This window comes from Chlorocebus sabaeus, chromosome 14 (genome assembly GCF_047675955.1).
Source record: "Chlorocebus sabaeus isolate Y175 chromosome 14, mChlSab1.0.hap1, whole genome shotgun sequence".
Lineage (NCBI taxonomy): Eukaryota > Metazoa > Chordata > Mammalia > Primates > Cercopithecidae > Chlorocebus > Chlorocebus sabaeus.
In genome coordinates, this window is record NC_132917.1 from 90,636,400 (window position 1) to 90,654,270 (window position 17,871).

At 40.8% G+C, this 17,871-nt stretch overlaps 2 gene segments (V, D, J or C); both read right to left on the bottom strand.

The window, feature by feature from the left end:
• The window catches only part of LOC103241327 (immunoglobulin kappa variable 2-24-like), a 978,355-nt gene that overhangs the window by 469,295 nt on the left and 491,189 nt on the right, over window positions 1–17,871 (bottom strand).
• LOC119622391 (immunoglobulin kappa variable 1-9-like) lies at window positions 8,286–8,942 on the bottom strand. The segment is given in 2 exon segments: window positions 8,286–8,743; window positions 8,861–8,942. Coding segments are annotated over 2 exon segments (378 nt in total).

The following is a 17,871-nucleotide window of genomic DNA, read 5'->3' on the forward strand; positions in this document are numbered from 1 at the left end:
CCAATCATTGTCCCTCCCGTTGTGCTCTCAGGCAATAGATGACTGGCTATTTCTTTACCTCTTGTTTTTGCCTAATTAGCATTTTAGTGAGCTCTCTTTAGTATCTGATTGGTTGGGTATGAGCTAAGTTGCAAGCCCCATGTTTAAAGGTGGAAGCGGTCACCTTCCCAGTTATGTTTAGGGATTCTTAGCCGGCCTAGGAAATCCAGCTAGTCCTGTCCCTCATGATATAGTCAGGTGTGCTATGGGGGACTTCAAATGGACTATCTAGCCAAAGGCCTTATTTCCTGGATCATCTGATATAGGGCAAATGGGCAGAGGGGACACTTACAGGTGTGCAGGAGCCAAAATGATGCCAAGCAGTCTCTAACGTGGGGCCTGCCTGAAGATCTCTCCAGGCTCCCCAGCTTGGGTGGGTTGGGCTCCCACAGGGGAACTGGAGCACGGAGTGCCTGGCCTGCATGAAGCAGTGGCTCTGTGGCCACTTGCCCATCTGCTCAGCTCCACCGCCTGTCACGAAAGATGATGGCTCTTAAAACAGCCTTTGGCTAGTGTTAACTGCTCTGCAATGTTAGCAACTCTGTAGCTGTGATTGCTGTAGCGCTGATCACCGTCTCACCTTCTCTCACTGATGGCGGTCTTGCCACTTCTCCAATATTTGTCTTGCCCCTTGCTAATCGCTGTGTCCATCTTTTTCACAAAATGCCATCTCTGCTGTCTCTTGTTGTCTTGCTTCTCTGCTGTTTCCACTGACTCACTGCCACATCAAACGCTGCCTCTCACCATCAAATTCATGGGAGTTCTCAATGCTTCAGCTACTTGTTTTTAAGACTTTTTCTTAATCTTCACTCAACAGTGACCAGAATGGCTAATGATCATTGAGCCATGTTTTCCTTACAATTTTCTTGACTTTTGTGGGTGCTTGACTTGTATCAGGATTTTGAAAACAAGATCAATGTTGTCTCAACCCCCTTTCAAACACTCTTCCTAAGTCATGATATTTAGGATGATAACAAGAGATCTAAAGGGACTGTTGGTAGTAGTAACAGGCATTATTCAATATTTATTATTATATTCCTTGAGGCAATACATTTTGAGTGAAATAGCATTCAATTAGACTCAGGATAAAAACCTTCTAATCTCAGCTTTAGCATTAAATATTAGAAAACATTGAAGAAAACAATCCAGGAAGAGAAATCACAGGGTGTTTTGCTAGTGGAGAAGTGCTGCAACACCTAAATCCTATTAATGCCAGGACTTTGCGGTGATTTCCACTCATAAAATTGGGTCGACTCCTTGCCTTGTTTTCCTATGTGTCTGTGTGACTTCATACTGTGTGACTTCATACTGTGACTTAATAGTGTGATGTCATATCACAGACGGAGAGGTGCACTTGTGTATAGAAATATGGCTTAGAAGGTTGGCGTTGGAGGTGGCTGCAATGGAGTATACGTTTTGAAGAAGTCCCCTATGAAATTTCTTACAAATTGTTTCTTATGGCCAGGTGCTCAGGCTTACACCTGTAATATGAGCACTTTGAGAGACCGAGGAGGAAGGATCATGTAAGGCCAAGAATTTGATGCCAGCCTGGGCAAGATAGGGAGACCACATGTCCACAACACACACACACACACACACACAGACACACACTTTGTGAACAACAGCATCACAAAGTGATTATTTATGAACATTTGCCAAGAAAATTAGAAAATAAAGCAATGTCTTCTGTGCTAACAATATGATAATAAAGATGTTAATTGTTTAACTATAGTCAATACAGAGAACATACAATTGTCTATCTTAACCATATTTAAGAGTGCAGTGCAGTGGCATTAAGTATATTCACATGTTCTGCTATTATTACTGATACAATCTCCAGAAATCTTTTCATCTTATAAAAATTAATATCTATACCCCTTAAAGAATACTCCCTCATCTTCTCTATCCCTACTGCCAGCAACCACCATTCCAGCTATGTCTCAATGTCAATGACATCTTTGAAGCAGGTTCACCGTGCACTGGTTACCCACGTACTTGAGCATGGGAAAAGAACACCCCACACAGCAAGTTACCTGAAGTGGGCTTATCATTTACAGAGAAGCAGCAAGGGAACACAAAAGTCTTGCACTTATAATGGGTCAATACCCCAAGACACAGGAAAGCCATGTGGAGCTGATGAAGTTGACTGTGTGCACCCCTGTTGCACCACAGCTCAGGAACCCAGGAAAACAGCCACTCTGGGTTTTATATCCTGGGGTAACAAGACACACAGGGCTAATGTGCTAAAGGACATTCTATCCTATAGGAAATTCGTATAGAGCACAGGTAGGTTGTTCTGTCCAGTTCCTCTCTATTTCAGGATGTTACAATTCCAGCACATTCTACAATTATTCTTGAGAACTCTTAAAATAAGCAAGAAAGTGGAGAGAACTAAGTCAGTCAAGGGTCATTGGAGAACTGTCTCGCAGTTACCCCATCACCTAGACATCCCTCTTAGCAAAGCTAGCACATTTCATATGCCCTCCAACTTCCCCTGAACTGGAGGCAGTGGTTTATCTTTTCAGATTGATGATGTACCTTGACTTACACAATCTCAGTGCAGATTATTAAACCATAGTGAGAGAACATTTCATTGGGCTAAAGAAAGTTACTACCACTGGCAGGAGGGTAAGACCCCCAAAGCAGTGACATAGTCCAGGATCCCACGATCAAGAAAGTGAGATGCTAAAGAGGTGAAAGGTGGATGCTTCTGACGCCCCATTGCCTGCAGCCATTGCGCCTGCTTCAGGCACCTCCACTTGTATTTCTAGGATACCTGAGGTGTTTCTCCAGGTACAGTGGGCAGTGTTGGGTATTGGTTATTGTATGGAATATCCATTATGTTCCAGAAGAATGTACACATTGTCATGTTGATCGTGCAGTGAGGCTGTTTCTTGGTCAGAGTGAAGTCTCATGGAATATCCAAAAACAGGACATAAATTCCTATTAAGGGTGGTCATGGTAGCCCCAGCATCTAATTGAGTGACATATATTTAGCTGTCCAGGAAGCAAACTATGGCCATAGTCCTTTTCCCTACACAGGGGATCCTTTAATAGTTCAGTCACTCAGTTGCTATTTTCCTGACCAGGTGGCTGGGTTATTGGCAATGGCCCATGATTTAGTGGAAATGGAGCAAAATATAGTGTAAGGGCAGCCTGCATGGCTACTGTCATTGCATGTAGTTTGGCCCATTGGGCAGAATGTCCATGTTCAGTGTCAGTCAAAAGATGCCATCCACTGGCTGGATGGTGGCCACACCCAGGGGACCCACTGGCATGTGTTTTGTACAATGCCATACTGATATAGACATGTCTCTGAATCTTTGACTCTATGTGGCCAAAGGAGAAACTAAATTGTCCTCTATGCATCATTTGTTCCCTTCTCGAAGCTCGCCATTGGTTCATGGGGCACATGGGTCCTGTGGGATCCTGGTTAGGGCTGATTCTGACTGTATCATTTCCATTTAATAAATTGGATCTGTTGGGCCTGTCTAGTTTTATTGACTGTGTTTGTAGGCACCAAAGTGAGAATGGGTAGTTAAGGTAGGAGCGTCACGCCTGGTGCTCTAACTTTGAGATACTCGGCCCTATCAGTTTCCTACAGCAAGCAAGGAGTTGCCATTCAAAAGAGGCACAACTGGTGGCTGCTTCAGGAAACTTTTGTGTCCCAAATCTGAGTCTGGTGCACCCAGTGACAATTTTGCATTGCCATAGACTCCAGTCAGCATGCATAGAAATAGTGGACACCTGGATTTCCATTGAGCAAGCAGGATCTAAAGGTCTTAAAGGAGTGCCTCAGACATGCCTTGTTGAACAGATTCCAAGGCTGCCGTTGCAAAGGGCTCTGTTCAAGGATGGCAATTTTGTTCACGATTTTGACTAAGGTGACCAAAAGAACACCCAGGCAAGGTTTATACTGCCCCCAGTACCCACAGAGGCCTACCAGCTTTTGGGTCTCCTTTTTATTAGTGCGTACCACCAGGGCCATCAATGATTAACTGTATCTGGGATACTTCCTTGGTTTCCTGTTCAGGTGGCCTTGGCATTCGGCGTTAAACAGTCCATCGTTAGTCTCCATGACCCTCATGTCCCCAGAGTATTTTTGTTGTGCCTAACTGGGTTGTTCCATCATGACAGGGCACATTGTGACATTTTAATCTTTTTGTAGCAACTATTAAATTAATTAGGTAGTGTCCTGCTCTTCATTTAATATGCAGTCCTGCTTTGGCTGAATTACGCTCTGGGACTTGAGAAGCTTAGGTGGCAGCCAGGAGTGGATATTCCCCGCTGTCATGTCTTGAATACTTAGCTATGAGTGGGGATAGCCCCTCAGGGAGCAGTGATGTTCTGTGGCATAGCAGCAAAATGTCCATACCTCTATTGCACTCTGCAGTGAGAACCATGGTCACCAGCACCCAACATGGCCCAAAGGGAATGGTCCACATGCAGATCAGCACACACGCACATACTCACCACGGGCTCTGCATTTGTCCTGACACCTTCTGATGTCATGAGTTTAATTTTTTCCGAGGGGACCTGGAAATATTGTCATGTGGATTCCTGCACACAAAAATCCCAGCGAAGTCTTAATTCCTTTATTTTCTCCTTTTATCTTGACAGAAATACAGGGCCACTAGCTTCTGGTGGAGACCTTGCCCTATTCCTAGTTGTGCCATTCAGACAAAGACATGTGGGTCTGCAGTGTGGCCTAATCACACAAACACACCAACTCGCTGCATAAGACTTCCCTGGCCTTTTTTCCATGTCCCTTCTTTAGCGAGTGAGCCTTCTTTTCTGGGAAGACCCTTGTTGTTCCTTTTGGTTTCTTCTCAGATGCTTCAGAGACCACTGAGAATATCTTTCTTGTTTCCTCTTGGGTGACTCAGGGTCCATTTGAGTACCCATGTCCTGAGCTATCTGGCCACAGGCAAGAGCAATCATATAAGTGTCTAACAACTAGGAAATTGTGTACCCCATTCCCATTTCCACATTCCTTTCTTTCTGTTTCCATTCAGTCAGCCAGCTGATCCATATTAATGGGGGAAAGACAAATGTCCCATTTATGCTTCCTCTGCATTAAGCATCTATCTGCATGTCCACGCCTTGCATCCCCAGGCTGATGTCTCTGTCCTGGGTCAGGTACTGGAGAATATTGTTCCTACAACTTCACCAATAAGCCATGGTTCTCTCAAATCCAACCTTCTCACTGCACCAATTTTGCCAAGAATATTTGCTGTGCACTGGTTGCCAACTGACAGTGAGACAGAACTCCCATGCACAACCAGTAACATGATGTGGATTACTACCTACCGAGAGTCAGCCAGAGAAAGCAGAAAGCTGCCTGGGCCTGACTGACTCTAGACCATGCATATCCCACAAGGACTGCAGCCCGGGGACCCTGGAATGCAGCCCACCCTGGGTTTTACGTCTTAGAATCACAAGACACACTGGGCTAGAATGTTGAATGAATTCCTGTTTCCAGTAGGGAGAGAAACGGAGTCCTCTTGCTGTATCTGGCCAATGGTTTTCTCATCAATCTTGCTTTGTCTCAGACTGTTACATTTCCAGAACACTCTACAGTTATTCTTGACAACTACAAGCAAGAAAGGGAAGGGGACCAGGTAGATTCAAGACAAAATGGAACCTTTTCTACAAATAGCGTAGTGAAATCGTAACTCAGCCATCTTTTTGTGACTGGCTTATTTCGCTTAGTGTAATGTCCTCTAGTTTCATCGATGTTGTACTATGTTTCAGAATTTCTCCTTTTAAAGCTAATTTTCCCTTTTTAAAGCTACAATATGTGCTATTGTATGTACATACCACATTTGGATTACCAGTTCCCTCCTTTGTGAACATTTGAGTTGCTTCTACCTTTTGGCTATTGTGAATAATTCAGTTCGGAATATGAGTATACAAATATTTCCTTAAGTTAATGTTTTCAATTACTTGAGTATATGTCCAAAAGTGGAATTGCTGAATTATATCGTATTTCAATTTTTAATTCTTTGAAGAAAGGCCATATGGCTTCCCACAGCAGGTGGGCCGTTTACATCACCCATGACAGTGTCCACAGGAGATCCAGTTCCCTAAATTCTCACCAAGACTGGTCATTCTCTGTTGGAAAAAAAAAAAATCCTAGTAAGTGTGAGGTGGGTTTTGTTTTTATTTTTCTAAGGATTAATAATATTCAGCATTGTTTCCTATGTTAGCTAATTAGCTCTAAAGAATCTTGTTTAGAGAAATGTGCTATTCATGTACTTTCCGCATTTTTAATCGTGTATTTTATTTTAACATTGACGTGTAGGACTTATTTTTATATAACAGATACTATTAACTCCTATCAGATATATGATTTACAAATATTTTCTTCTATTCCACATGTTGCATTTTCACTGTGTTGATTATGTCATTTGATGCACATTTTAAATTTTTATGTAGTCTAATTTATCTTCTTTTCTACTTTTGCCTGTATTTTGGTGTTAAAGGTGTTGGTATTTAAATGTCTATAAATACTGACTTACTATGCTCAGAAGGTCACACTGCACCATCTCTCTGATGATGGAGCTAAGAGTTTTACACTCTCCCATTTTGTACCAGGGTACAGTGGAACTATGTAAGAACCCAGTGGCTTTCCCGAGCTTATTTGTCTTGCATTTTTGGTGACGTGGATTGTTGTTCACATTGGCTTCCTCTGGCAGGTCCTCCTAGAAAGCATTATATTTAGCCAGAAAAAAGGAGGCTGTGAGTGATGTCACTGTAAACAGTGTGTATTCCCTGTTGCAAATGTCAAATACATGAAGCATGAAAGGATTTAGTAGAGGATATTAAATTTCTTACAAATTGTTGAAAAGCCTTAAGGAACAGGCTCCAGGCAAAGCCTCTGGAACAATTCCAAGAATGGCACTGCTGGTGCAGGCTGGGGAGGAGCTCCTGCTGCCTGAAACTCCACATTCAAGCTGTCTCCTGCAGAAAAGAGAGCAACTCTTCTCACTACTGACCCCAGAAGGACAGCAGCTCTGCTATCAACTACTAGAGAGCTGACCCCTTTCTCTGACTGCCCATCAGCTGTGTCACTACCGAGTGGTTTTGGATGGAGATGAAGGAGGGAAATGCCTGATCTCACCCAAATATGATCATTTTCCTGGTCTGGGTCACAGCCAGGCACCAGAGTCTTGTGGGCAAAGTATCTTCACTTGCGAAGTTCCTATCAAAATGAGAATATCTTTCTTGAGTGTGAAAAAATTGAGGCAGGGAGGGTCAAGGAATAGCAAAAGGAGTACTTGGAGTTGCCTGAGCTGCCACTCTGGTTTCCCCAAATGTTTTCAATCCATTTAATTCATGATAATAAATGCCTTTCTGCCTAACCAGCCATAATCACTTTTCTTAGATCCAAATGATTCAGTGATAAAACTAAAGAGAAAAAATAAATACACTTTTCAACGTTTAAACTGACCAGGAGGCTGTCTCTGGTGTTTACGCCTCCATATCCCACTACGTGTTTCATCTTCCCTTTGCCTCACTGGGAATCCAAGTGCAGGGAATTCTTCACATGATTGTGATCCCTAGAACTTCATCCTGATGACTGTTGAAATCTTCTCTGAGTTTTACCAGTGGAGATGGTAATAAATAGAAACATTACAGAAGGTCCCCTAGGGTCCATATTTTCTGCACTTTCTCTCTAAAATATGTAACATCAATTCTATTTGCTCTTGCTTATATAGGCTAGATCTATGGCCCCCGCACAAACCCTAACACTCTGTGTTGACAACTTATCCAGTATTGCATTAAGTGTAAATGGTCACATGCTTATGTTATCATTTCTTCCAATTTAATGAAACAATTGTCATGTCAACTCTTTGGATTAAGAACCATCAACCAATTCATCCACAATTTCTGAGATAACGTGATATAATTCTAGGATTCACTTTGTCCACCAGTGTTTACCAGTCTGAGCTTGCCTAAGTTTTCCTGTATGCCCCATTTGGCAAATATTTCTTTGCAAATAAAACATTGAATTTAGAGATTCATCTCTACATTTTATTTAGACTTCAGTAGTTTACTCTAATTCTCTGTATTAAGGCAATTCCTGCTCAGAATACCTATAGTGGCTTCTTCTGTGTTATATGAATTCCAACTGAAGCCATAAACTAGACTCCTCAAGTGTCATGGTCTCTGTCTTTATTAAATCAGGAGAGATATTGCTATGTCTGTGTAGTTGGGACTGAGAAAGAGAAAATAATTCGGGTGCAGAGGTGACTTCATGTCCCCCTCTACCAACACCATGAGAGTGTGGCTGCATCTGAGGAACACTCTCAGCCCATGGAGGCATCAGGAGGAGCAGCTGGGGCAGCCCAGCCTCACACATCTGCTTCCCTGGGGGTTTATGTTCGGGTGTGTAACACTGTGGGAGGGTCACTATTACTCTGTTGACAGTAATAAGTTGCAAAATCTTCAGGCTGCAGGCTGCTGATGGTGAGAGTGAATTCTGTCCCAGATCCACTGCCGCTGAACCTTGATGGGACCCCACTTTGCAAAGTGGTTGCATAATAGATCAGGAGCTTAGGGGCTTTCCCTGGTTTCTGCTGATACCAGGCTAAATTATTGCTAATGCCCTGACTCGCCCGACAAGTGATGGTGACTCTGTCTTCTACGGATGCAGACAGGGAGGATGGAGACTGGGTCATCTGAATGTCACATCTGGCACCTGAGATTGGAAACATAAAACCAAATGTCCACATAATTAATCATGTTGTAAGAGAGTTTCCCTGAATAGTAAAGCAGTACCTGGACTGAGTAAACTGCTAGTGTTCTCCTTCCTTACCTGGGAGCCAGAGCAGAAGGAGCCCCAGGAGCTGAGTGGGGACCCTCATGTCCATGCTGTGTCCTGACTGGGTCTGATTCCTGCATGAAGCGTGATCAGCCTATTAATAAGTCTCAGGGCAGGAGGATGTGCTCTGGGAACATGCAAATGAGCAGGGGATGGGGCAGGCTGGGCACAGCTGCGGGGCTGGCTCATGTCAGTAACTCAGCACTGGCTCAGTGTCCCCAGGTGTCCCAGATAAGACCAGGGTAGCAGAAATTTGTCTGCAGATAATGTTTTTACTGGGGACTAGAAGAGAAATATTTTGTGGTTTCTTTTTGACAATTTGAAATGTTCCTCAGGAGTCGATGGAATAATGTATTTCATTGGTGTATGGGGAGTACTTAGGAGAGTATTGTTTTTTGTAGGAAACACATAGTAAAATTTTAGACAGTACAATTCTCAGGTCTTCAAAAGACTCTCATATGATTCCCGCTAGGGAAGGGGATACTTGTCGTATACTTGCAACATTTCTGTGAGTTTAATATTGTTCCTTTCTAAAAACATTAAAAATAAAATTTATTGACATGATGCTACATGTATTTGTAAGTGTTAGATAATGGTGTTATGCCACTGTTCTTACCAATATAAGATCAAGCAATTTACTTCAGATACACTAGGTTGATACTGTGTTTCTTCAATGCATGCAGCACTCACAGATCCACCATTATTAAGAGCTATAGGTCTCTGTTATACTCAGAGACTCAGTGGGCTGCACCTCATTCTTGTTTTGGACACCTTCATAGCCTACCTTCTTTTCTGCCACTGAGTATTATTTCCCAAAGCTCATCTCTCTTAGTGAGGGTAACCACTGAATGGAGCAGGTCCCTGCCATACACCATCAATGACACTTTCTTCTTTCACTTTTTATCAGTGAGTGGGAATATCATCCTGACCCAGACACCAATCTCCCTGTTAACATCTTTTGGAAGGAGACACTCAATCTTTTATCAAGCAACTGCCCGTGTACATGGAGAAATCAGCTGGATCCAGATGAAACTGGACAGGGATTTGCACTCATTATATCTCACATCTCTAATGTGCCCAAAAATGTCCCAGCCTGGCTCAGTAACAGGGAAAGTGGATCCAACTACATCAGCATCAGTGGGCTACAGCCTAGGGCTCCACAAAATTTTACTGATGCCTAAGTAGGGGAGCCAAATCACAGTGCTGTAGCCTGTGCACAAACCTTCCTGCTGCTCTGTAAGCAGCCTGAATTGTAAGGGAACTTGCTCATATTGGGAGAAAGGAAGAAAGCTCCATTTGTTCTCTAAATGTTTGCTGAAAATGAACTGACAAAAGGAAGATTAATAAGAGAAAAGGCAAACAAAATTCACTTAAAGTGCAGCAGGATATCATTGCAGGGTGATTCTCAGATAACTCAATGAGTTCCAGGTGTTTATATTTCCTTTCTAGGGAAGAGGGAATTGGGAAGTGTAGGCAACCTGGGGAGAATAGATGAGAACAGAAGCACATCCTCAAAAGAGCAGGTAATCACCTGCCCGGGTAAAGTATCAACTTCCAGTCTCTTGTATTTTTGATTCCTCTTTTGTGTTAATCTTCCCTGATATAAAAATTTTCAGGATGAATTTTCTTGAAAATTGGTTTCCTTCTGAAGAATTTGCTTTTAGGCAAATAAGGGATATTTAGGAAAAGTCTTTTTGTGCATTTGCTGCTTTCTAAATGCCTTTGGTTTTTCATAATCATCATACAAATGCAGCATAGTTTGAGATGTTATTTTCTGGATTCCTTTACTTGCAACCCATCTGCCAAGATGCTATTCCAGAGAGATGCAGCTACAGACTGAAAAAGCAGTTGACCCCTGACCAACGTGGAGGTTGGGGCACTGAGCACTGGTGCAGATGAAAACCTGTGTAGAACTTTTGCATCTCCAACTGAAGTACTAATAGCTTACTTTTGATTGGAAGCCTTAGTGATACAATAAATAGTTGATTAACCTGTTTTTATGTTATACATATTATATACTCTATTCTTCCAATAAAGTATGCTAAAGAAAACAAATTAAGAAAACCCTAAAAATGAGAAAATATATTTACTGCTCATTAAGTACTTACTCACAGGTGACACACACACAAGAAAATGTAAGTGGATCTGCAAATTTCAAACCCAAGTTATTGAAGGGTTAACTGTACGAGGATGAATGTAGGAGTCCCCATCTGTAGTCTAGGGTTTTCCCCTTTGCTGTACCTCTGCTCATTTCTAATGGCTATATATCTATCTATCTATATATATATATATCTATATCTTAAGTTCTTTGTGATCTTGGGCAGAGAGATCTGCCTGCATGCATTTCTGGCCAGATGACCTGGATTGGGTCTGTCTTAGGAAAGTGCTATGGTTTGACTGTGTCCTACCAGAATCCAAATGTTGGAAAATTAAATCTCAGTGTAAAGGTATGGCCATGTGGGGTTATTGAGATGTGTTTAGGTCATGAGAGTGGAGCCCTCTAGTGGAATACGTTAATGCCACTATAAACAGAGATTTTGGGCCTACAATCTCTTTCTCTCTTCTGCTCCTCTGTCGTGTTAAGACCTGGTCTTCCATCCTTTAAAGGACTCAATGCTCTAGGCATCATCCTGAAAGCAGAGAAAGCAGACCTTAACCTGCCCGTACCTTGATCTTAAATTTCCCATTCTCCAGAAGTGTGAGAAAATACATTTCTGTGCTTTATGAATTACACAGTGACAAGGAATCTGTTATAGCAGCTTGAAAGAGAAAAAGAGAGACAGCTCACAATCAGGGAGGACAGGATGAGGAATATACATACCTCAGTTTCCTCATCTCTCAGGGGGAATGGTCAAGAGGAATTTAGTCCATGTTTCTACATGTGGTCGATCTTCAGTTATCCTGAGCCAGGTAGGTTGTTGATGTGTCTTTTACCATTCATTTTCTGCTCCCTCCCTCATTTTTTCCTTTCCTTCCAGTGTGAATTTGCTGCCTAAACAGGAATTTTCATTGCTGGTAGACCCAAACTAAGATAGTAAATAAAATCATTACTTTTTTGTATAAGGGGTATTTCTCCTCTGAATTCTTATCATATGTCTTTCTTTGACATGTGGGAATATTCAGGAAGCACTTAATTTTTTTAAACAAATCTAGTTTAGATTGAATTTATGCTGTGATTTTTGTTTTTCTGTGAGTTAAAACAAAAAATTAAGTTGTAAGCCACCAAACAGCTGAATGGACTGCTTTTTTGGCAGAGAGAACTTCAAAGAAATCTAAAAAACTAGGTTAGGCCATGACTGGCAGATGGGTTTAGATGTACCTCATTATGCTCTCCTTCCTTTGGAGTTCAGACACAACTGACCAGCATTATCATTACAACAGAGACTTTTGGACTGACAAAACAGATGCTTTGTAGCAATAAGATACCATATTCCAACATGACAGAGAACAGGCCCTGAAGAAAATCTAAATATTTTACCCTAAAAATATTTATTTGACATATTCTGAAGTGGCCCTGCAAAGCTGCCTGTGGTAGGGAAAATTTGCATTCTGCAGAGAATCTCCTCCCCTTACTAAGTCTTTTCCAAAGAGTCTGATAGATTTTTAAGGTCTGATAAACAACATTCACCATCTACTTTGTTTGCTACCCATAGGTTTCATCTGTGTGACAAGAATCTTGGCTTCCACACCCCCTTATCTAAACTCAAGCATTTCTTTAGGATGAATTCAACTCTTTAGGCACAGATTAACTCTTTCAACCAGTTGCCAATCAGGAAAGTTTTGAAGCCACCTATGACCTGGAAGCCTCTGCTTGAAGCCTTCCCACCTTTCCAGGACAAACTAATGTATATCTGATATGTATTGATTTATGTCTTTCCCTGTAATTTCTTTCTCCCTAAAGTGTTTAAAGCCAACATGTAATCCAACCAGCTTGGGCACATATTTGCAGGACATCCTAAGGGTGTGTCACAGGCCATAAGCCTTATCTTTGGCAAAATAGACCTATACATTGATTGAGACCTGTCTCAGATACTGTTTTGTTTACACTGGGTCACAAAGTTAAAAATCCTTTAAAACTGTCTACACATCAATAAATCTACATTAGAGAAAGTGGAGTGATCATACCTTAACAGTTAAAGCTCACAATTGAAAGGAACCTGAGTCTAAGATTTTGTCCAGCTCTCTTGCTTCATAAAAAATACTGTATGACTTTTAAAATTTTACTTTAGAGAAAGGCAAGTTTGAGGAATATATTTACTGTCCATGGAATGAATAATGTCCCCACCCCAAAAGATATCCATGTCCTCGTCTGTGGAACCTAAGTGTTATATGAGTTATTAAGAAATTATTTTAGGCAGATAGAGAGGAAAAGGGGTCCTTGGTAAGGTTTTCTTTCTTTTAAAGCAGCTCCAGAAAAGTTTCTTGTCTAGCAGGAAAGCCCTGACTCTTAGAGTCAGGCTGGCAAGCTTTGATATGCAAATGCCGGCCATTAGAAACTGGTACCAGCAAACATGGTGATTCCCACCATCTTCTTCCTTGCTCCCACATATGCCTGGCACATGGCTGCCCCCACATATCCCCATGTGGATATAATATTTTGGCACCCTACATTTGTGTATTAAAAGGCTAGTGTGGGAAGACCAGTTATTTTGCAGGCTACATGAATGACATGCCTGGTCAAACCAATCCCCAGACACCTGTGCAAATCAGACACCACTTCCTCCAGCCTCCTCATACAGGAGCCTCTTTTCTGCTGCACACACAGTTGTCTCTTTGTTTGAATCCCCCCTCCCTGTGTCTCTGTATGGGGTATCTGTTTTCTTCTTCCTTCATTCTTGCATATTAAACCTTTTTCTTCTTAAAACCACTCCATGCGTGTCCGTGTTGTTTTATCCAAACCGGTGTGAGACCAAGAACCCTGGTGTTCCTCCAGTTATTGGAGCCGTATCATAAAATTTCTACCTTATGTAGCAAAAAGAGAACTTGACAGATGTAGTTAAGGACTTTGAGAATAAGAAACCTGGTTATCAAGATGAAACCAATATAATCAGAAAGGTTCTTAAAATAGAGGAGGACGCTCACAGTCAGAGAGGAGCTGGGACAATGGGGAGGGATGTGGTTTGAGGAAGGAAGGGGCCATGGAAGCAGAAATGTGGGAGCTCCTGGAAGATAAAAAGCAGAGGATCCAGTTCTCTTCTCTGTAGCATCCAGAAGGATTACAGCCTTATTGACACCTTACCATTATCTCAGTGAGAATGCGGACCTTCAGAACTACAGAGTGATACATTTATGTTGTGTGAAGCCAATAAGACTTTGACAATTTAAACTGCAGCTTTGGAAACTAATGCAAGGGGGAGAGATGTCTTTCAGCTCACTGAGCGCATGGTTGTCCTCTGTTCTTGGAAATATTTCCACCTTGTTACCTTGTTTTCTGGTGTCAGTTATGACAAGGAACAGAGAAAATTTTTCCGAGAGAAAAGCTAGCACAAGAATTCTTTTTAGCTAGAAAATCTCTTTGGCAAAATACCATGATTATCTCTTTTACAATCTGGGTATCACAGAGTTTAGGGGTCAGAACTCACAGCACATGATAGTAGGAAGAGGATTTTGCTTGTTGGTTTGTTTTCATATTAGGAGGGATAATTAGATTTTCAGGACACAATTTGAGAGGGAGACTGAGTCAGAGCTATTGTAAGAGAAAGAGGAGATGTGGAAGGAGTCAGGGCAATGAAACATGTGTCCCTGCTCCCAAATCTAAAAGAAAGTCATTGATTTTAGAAGGTGAAGCAAAGCTCTTCACCTTCTACCATATCATGAAGGCTCAATTTTTTCCCAGAGTCTCTGTTCCTCCTTCACTCCCCTGACATTGCATTGTGGAGCTAATCACATGTGCCCTTAATCCCTGGTCCTGTCCCAGGCTGGGAGAGGTTCACTGTCCTCACCATGCCCAGCAGGCTAGAGCTGGTGCCTTAGGCACCAAAGGAGAAGAAGATGGTTTCTGTGCAGGCGATAAGGGCTTTACCACAAGTTACATTTCACTACAATTCTAAGTAAAGTTTTATGGAGTGAAGAGAACATATGGGCAACTTTACCTGGTGGGTTTGGAAGAGGTCAGGCTCTGAGAATGACAATGAACTCACATGTCTACTTTTCCAGATAGCAAATGATAGCTTTAGCAATTGTGGCAACGTGGACTTGGGTACACATGTGCAACACATGAACCATGTTGTACCATCACCATCTGCACCAGTGCTGATTCAACTATTGCCACCTCTGGGTACCTGACTCCACACAGCAGAGACAAATACCATCAGAAATTTGGTGATACTTTGGAAATTAGATCAATTTCTCTGGAGGTGGTTGTAACATATTTGTACTAGGATTCTTCTGTATTCTTCATAAATGTTTGCCTTTTCTACAGACCTCTAATTGACTATTACAGTGCTCAGAATCTGTACGTTTTATTGATATGGGAATCTTTCATACTCAGGGCACTACTATGTGGGGAAAGAAATGAAACAATAGATACATGATCATAGCATCAATAGATCCTATCAAATACTTCACCCAACAGGTCCTATCAAATACTTCACCCAAGGAAGTCCATGTGGGTATGACCTACTGACTTCAGACACTTTCCTTCAATATGTACTGAATCTTTAAACTGATGACCATGTTAACATGAAGCAATGGTTTAGGAAGCCCTAGGGCAGAAGTAGGAGCAAACTCTCTTATAATTCACAGGAACACGACTGGGTTCCATGGGTTTCCAGTCATGCAATTTTATACCCTGCTGACCACAGGGCCTCATACACAGGAGTGGATGCCTTTACTTGTATCCTCAAGTAAAATACATAGAATAATCTAAAGTGAAACCTAAAGCTATGGCGATGCAGGGCTACCCAATGTCAATACACACAAGGGCAACCAAATAATTACTTATTCAGCAAAGTTAAACAGTAAAACTATCATGAAGTGATAGTTCTCTGTTCTGTATTTGATGATAGGAGTATGTCAGGGAATATGTCTGGACTGAAAGATAGTGAAGAACACACGTCAAAATCAGATGATGATTACCCTCAAAGTAATATAAAGTTAAATTAGGACTTATTAAAACAAAACAGATAAAATCATACATTTTAAAAGAAATCCAAGACTGATATGTGACCCAGCTTTGGCTCCAGCTCTTCCAGAAGATAACAGTCTCCAGGGCTCAACAAGTGCATGCACGTTCTTTTAGTTTTGTACCAGCAACCTGTGTCATGTGTGCTCATTTTCTGTTTCAGACCTCACACTACGAATCAACCTTTGCAAAGTAACCCTAACCATACATTGGAATCCAACAGGAGAAATTTAAATTATTGATGCCTGCTCTGACCCTTACTGAATTGATTAAAAATATTTCACTGGAGTTCAGGCAGCCACATGTTGAAAAATATTCACAAGATATTTGTAGGTGTTAAGTAGGATAATCAACCACTGCTTTAACTGGATCTCTGCCTCTCTGCAGTCCAACAGCCTCAGCATTGGCATGAACTGGGAGCTTGTTAGACTTTCAAAATATCAGGCCACACACCATAACACAGCATCCAGAAGGTCCACATATTAACCAAAATACACTCTTCATACCAGAAAGCAGGACAATCTCAAATGGAATAAGAAAAGACTATAATTAGATAGCAATTCATGTATATTAACTTAAAATAATCTTAAAATGATTTTAAAGCAACCATTATAAAAATGCATCCAGGAACAATTGCAAACATGCTTGAAACATATGAAATAATAGAAAACATCAAGAAGGCAATACAAAATATAAAAAAGGAAAAATATGGAAATTTTAGAAGTGAAAGATAAAATCACCATAATGAACAGCTCAGGGGATGGCCTAATGGCAGAATGGTGTAGGCAGAGGAAAGAATCCATGAGGTAGAAAGTGAAATAATAGTAACTACTCCATTTAAACAACAGTGAGAGAATAGACTAAAAAGAAAATGAACGCAGAATAAACACAAATAAATGTGTACCAAGACATACACAGTCAAACTTCTAAAAACTAAAAGCAACAAAAAAATCTTATAAGCAACATGAGAAAAATTATTCCTTACTTTGAGCAGAAAAATAATGACCGTTTCTCTTCAGAAATGATGGAGGTCAGAAGGAAATACCATGTTTTCTAGTTTTACCCTAAAATTCTATGTTCAGTAGAAGTATTATTTAGAGATGAAGGACAAATTGAGGAGTCCTCCATTGTAGAAAAACTGAGAGTGTTTGGTGCTAGTGGATCCACTTTAAACACAGCCAACATGAGACCTAGAAAGGTAAAACTAAAAATAAAGAGGGGATATTAAATAATATTAGGGACAAAAGGCTACAAAAATGAAAAGATAGATGAATAGAATGCATTTCTAAATCATGTGTGATAGTCGTATCAAAGTTGTAACACTGTTTTGTTTCCAATATCTGTAGAGAAATTACTTTTTAAAAGCTCTTACTATTGGGGGAGGAAAAATGACATAAAAGAAGGTAAAATTCTATATTTAATTTAAATGGTAATATATTGACACCAACATACTGTGAGAAGTTATACATACAAAGGAAATACCATGACTACAAATTTAAAAATCACTATAAAAGGAGATACCAAAACATTAGGTAAACTAGAATGTAATTGTAAATATGTTCCAGAAACCCAAAGGAAGGCAGTAAAAAGAAAACAGAGAAGCAACAAAAGATATGGCAAAAGAGAAGAGTGCAGGCATAAATCTTAATATACCAATAATTATTAACATATTAAGTATGTAAATTATGAAGTTTACAAAAAGACAGAAATTGATGAATCAGAAAGAAATGTCCCAACTGTATGTTGTCTATGAGACACTCACATCAAATATAACAGTTTAAGTAGGTTGAATATAAAAGGAAGGAAAATGGTATACTATGCAAACAATAATAAAAAGAAAGAATCAGTAGCAAATACTAATACCAGATAAAGTAGACTACAG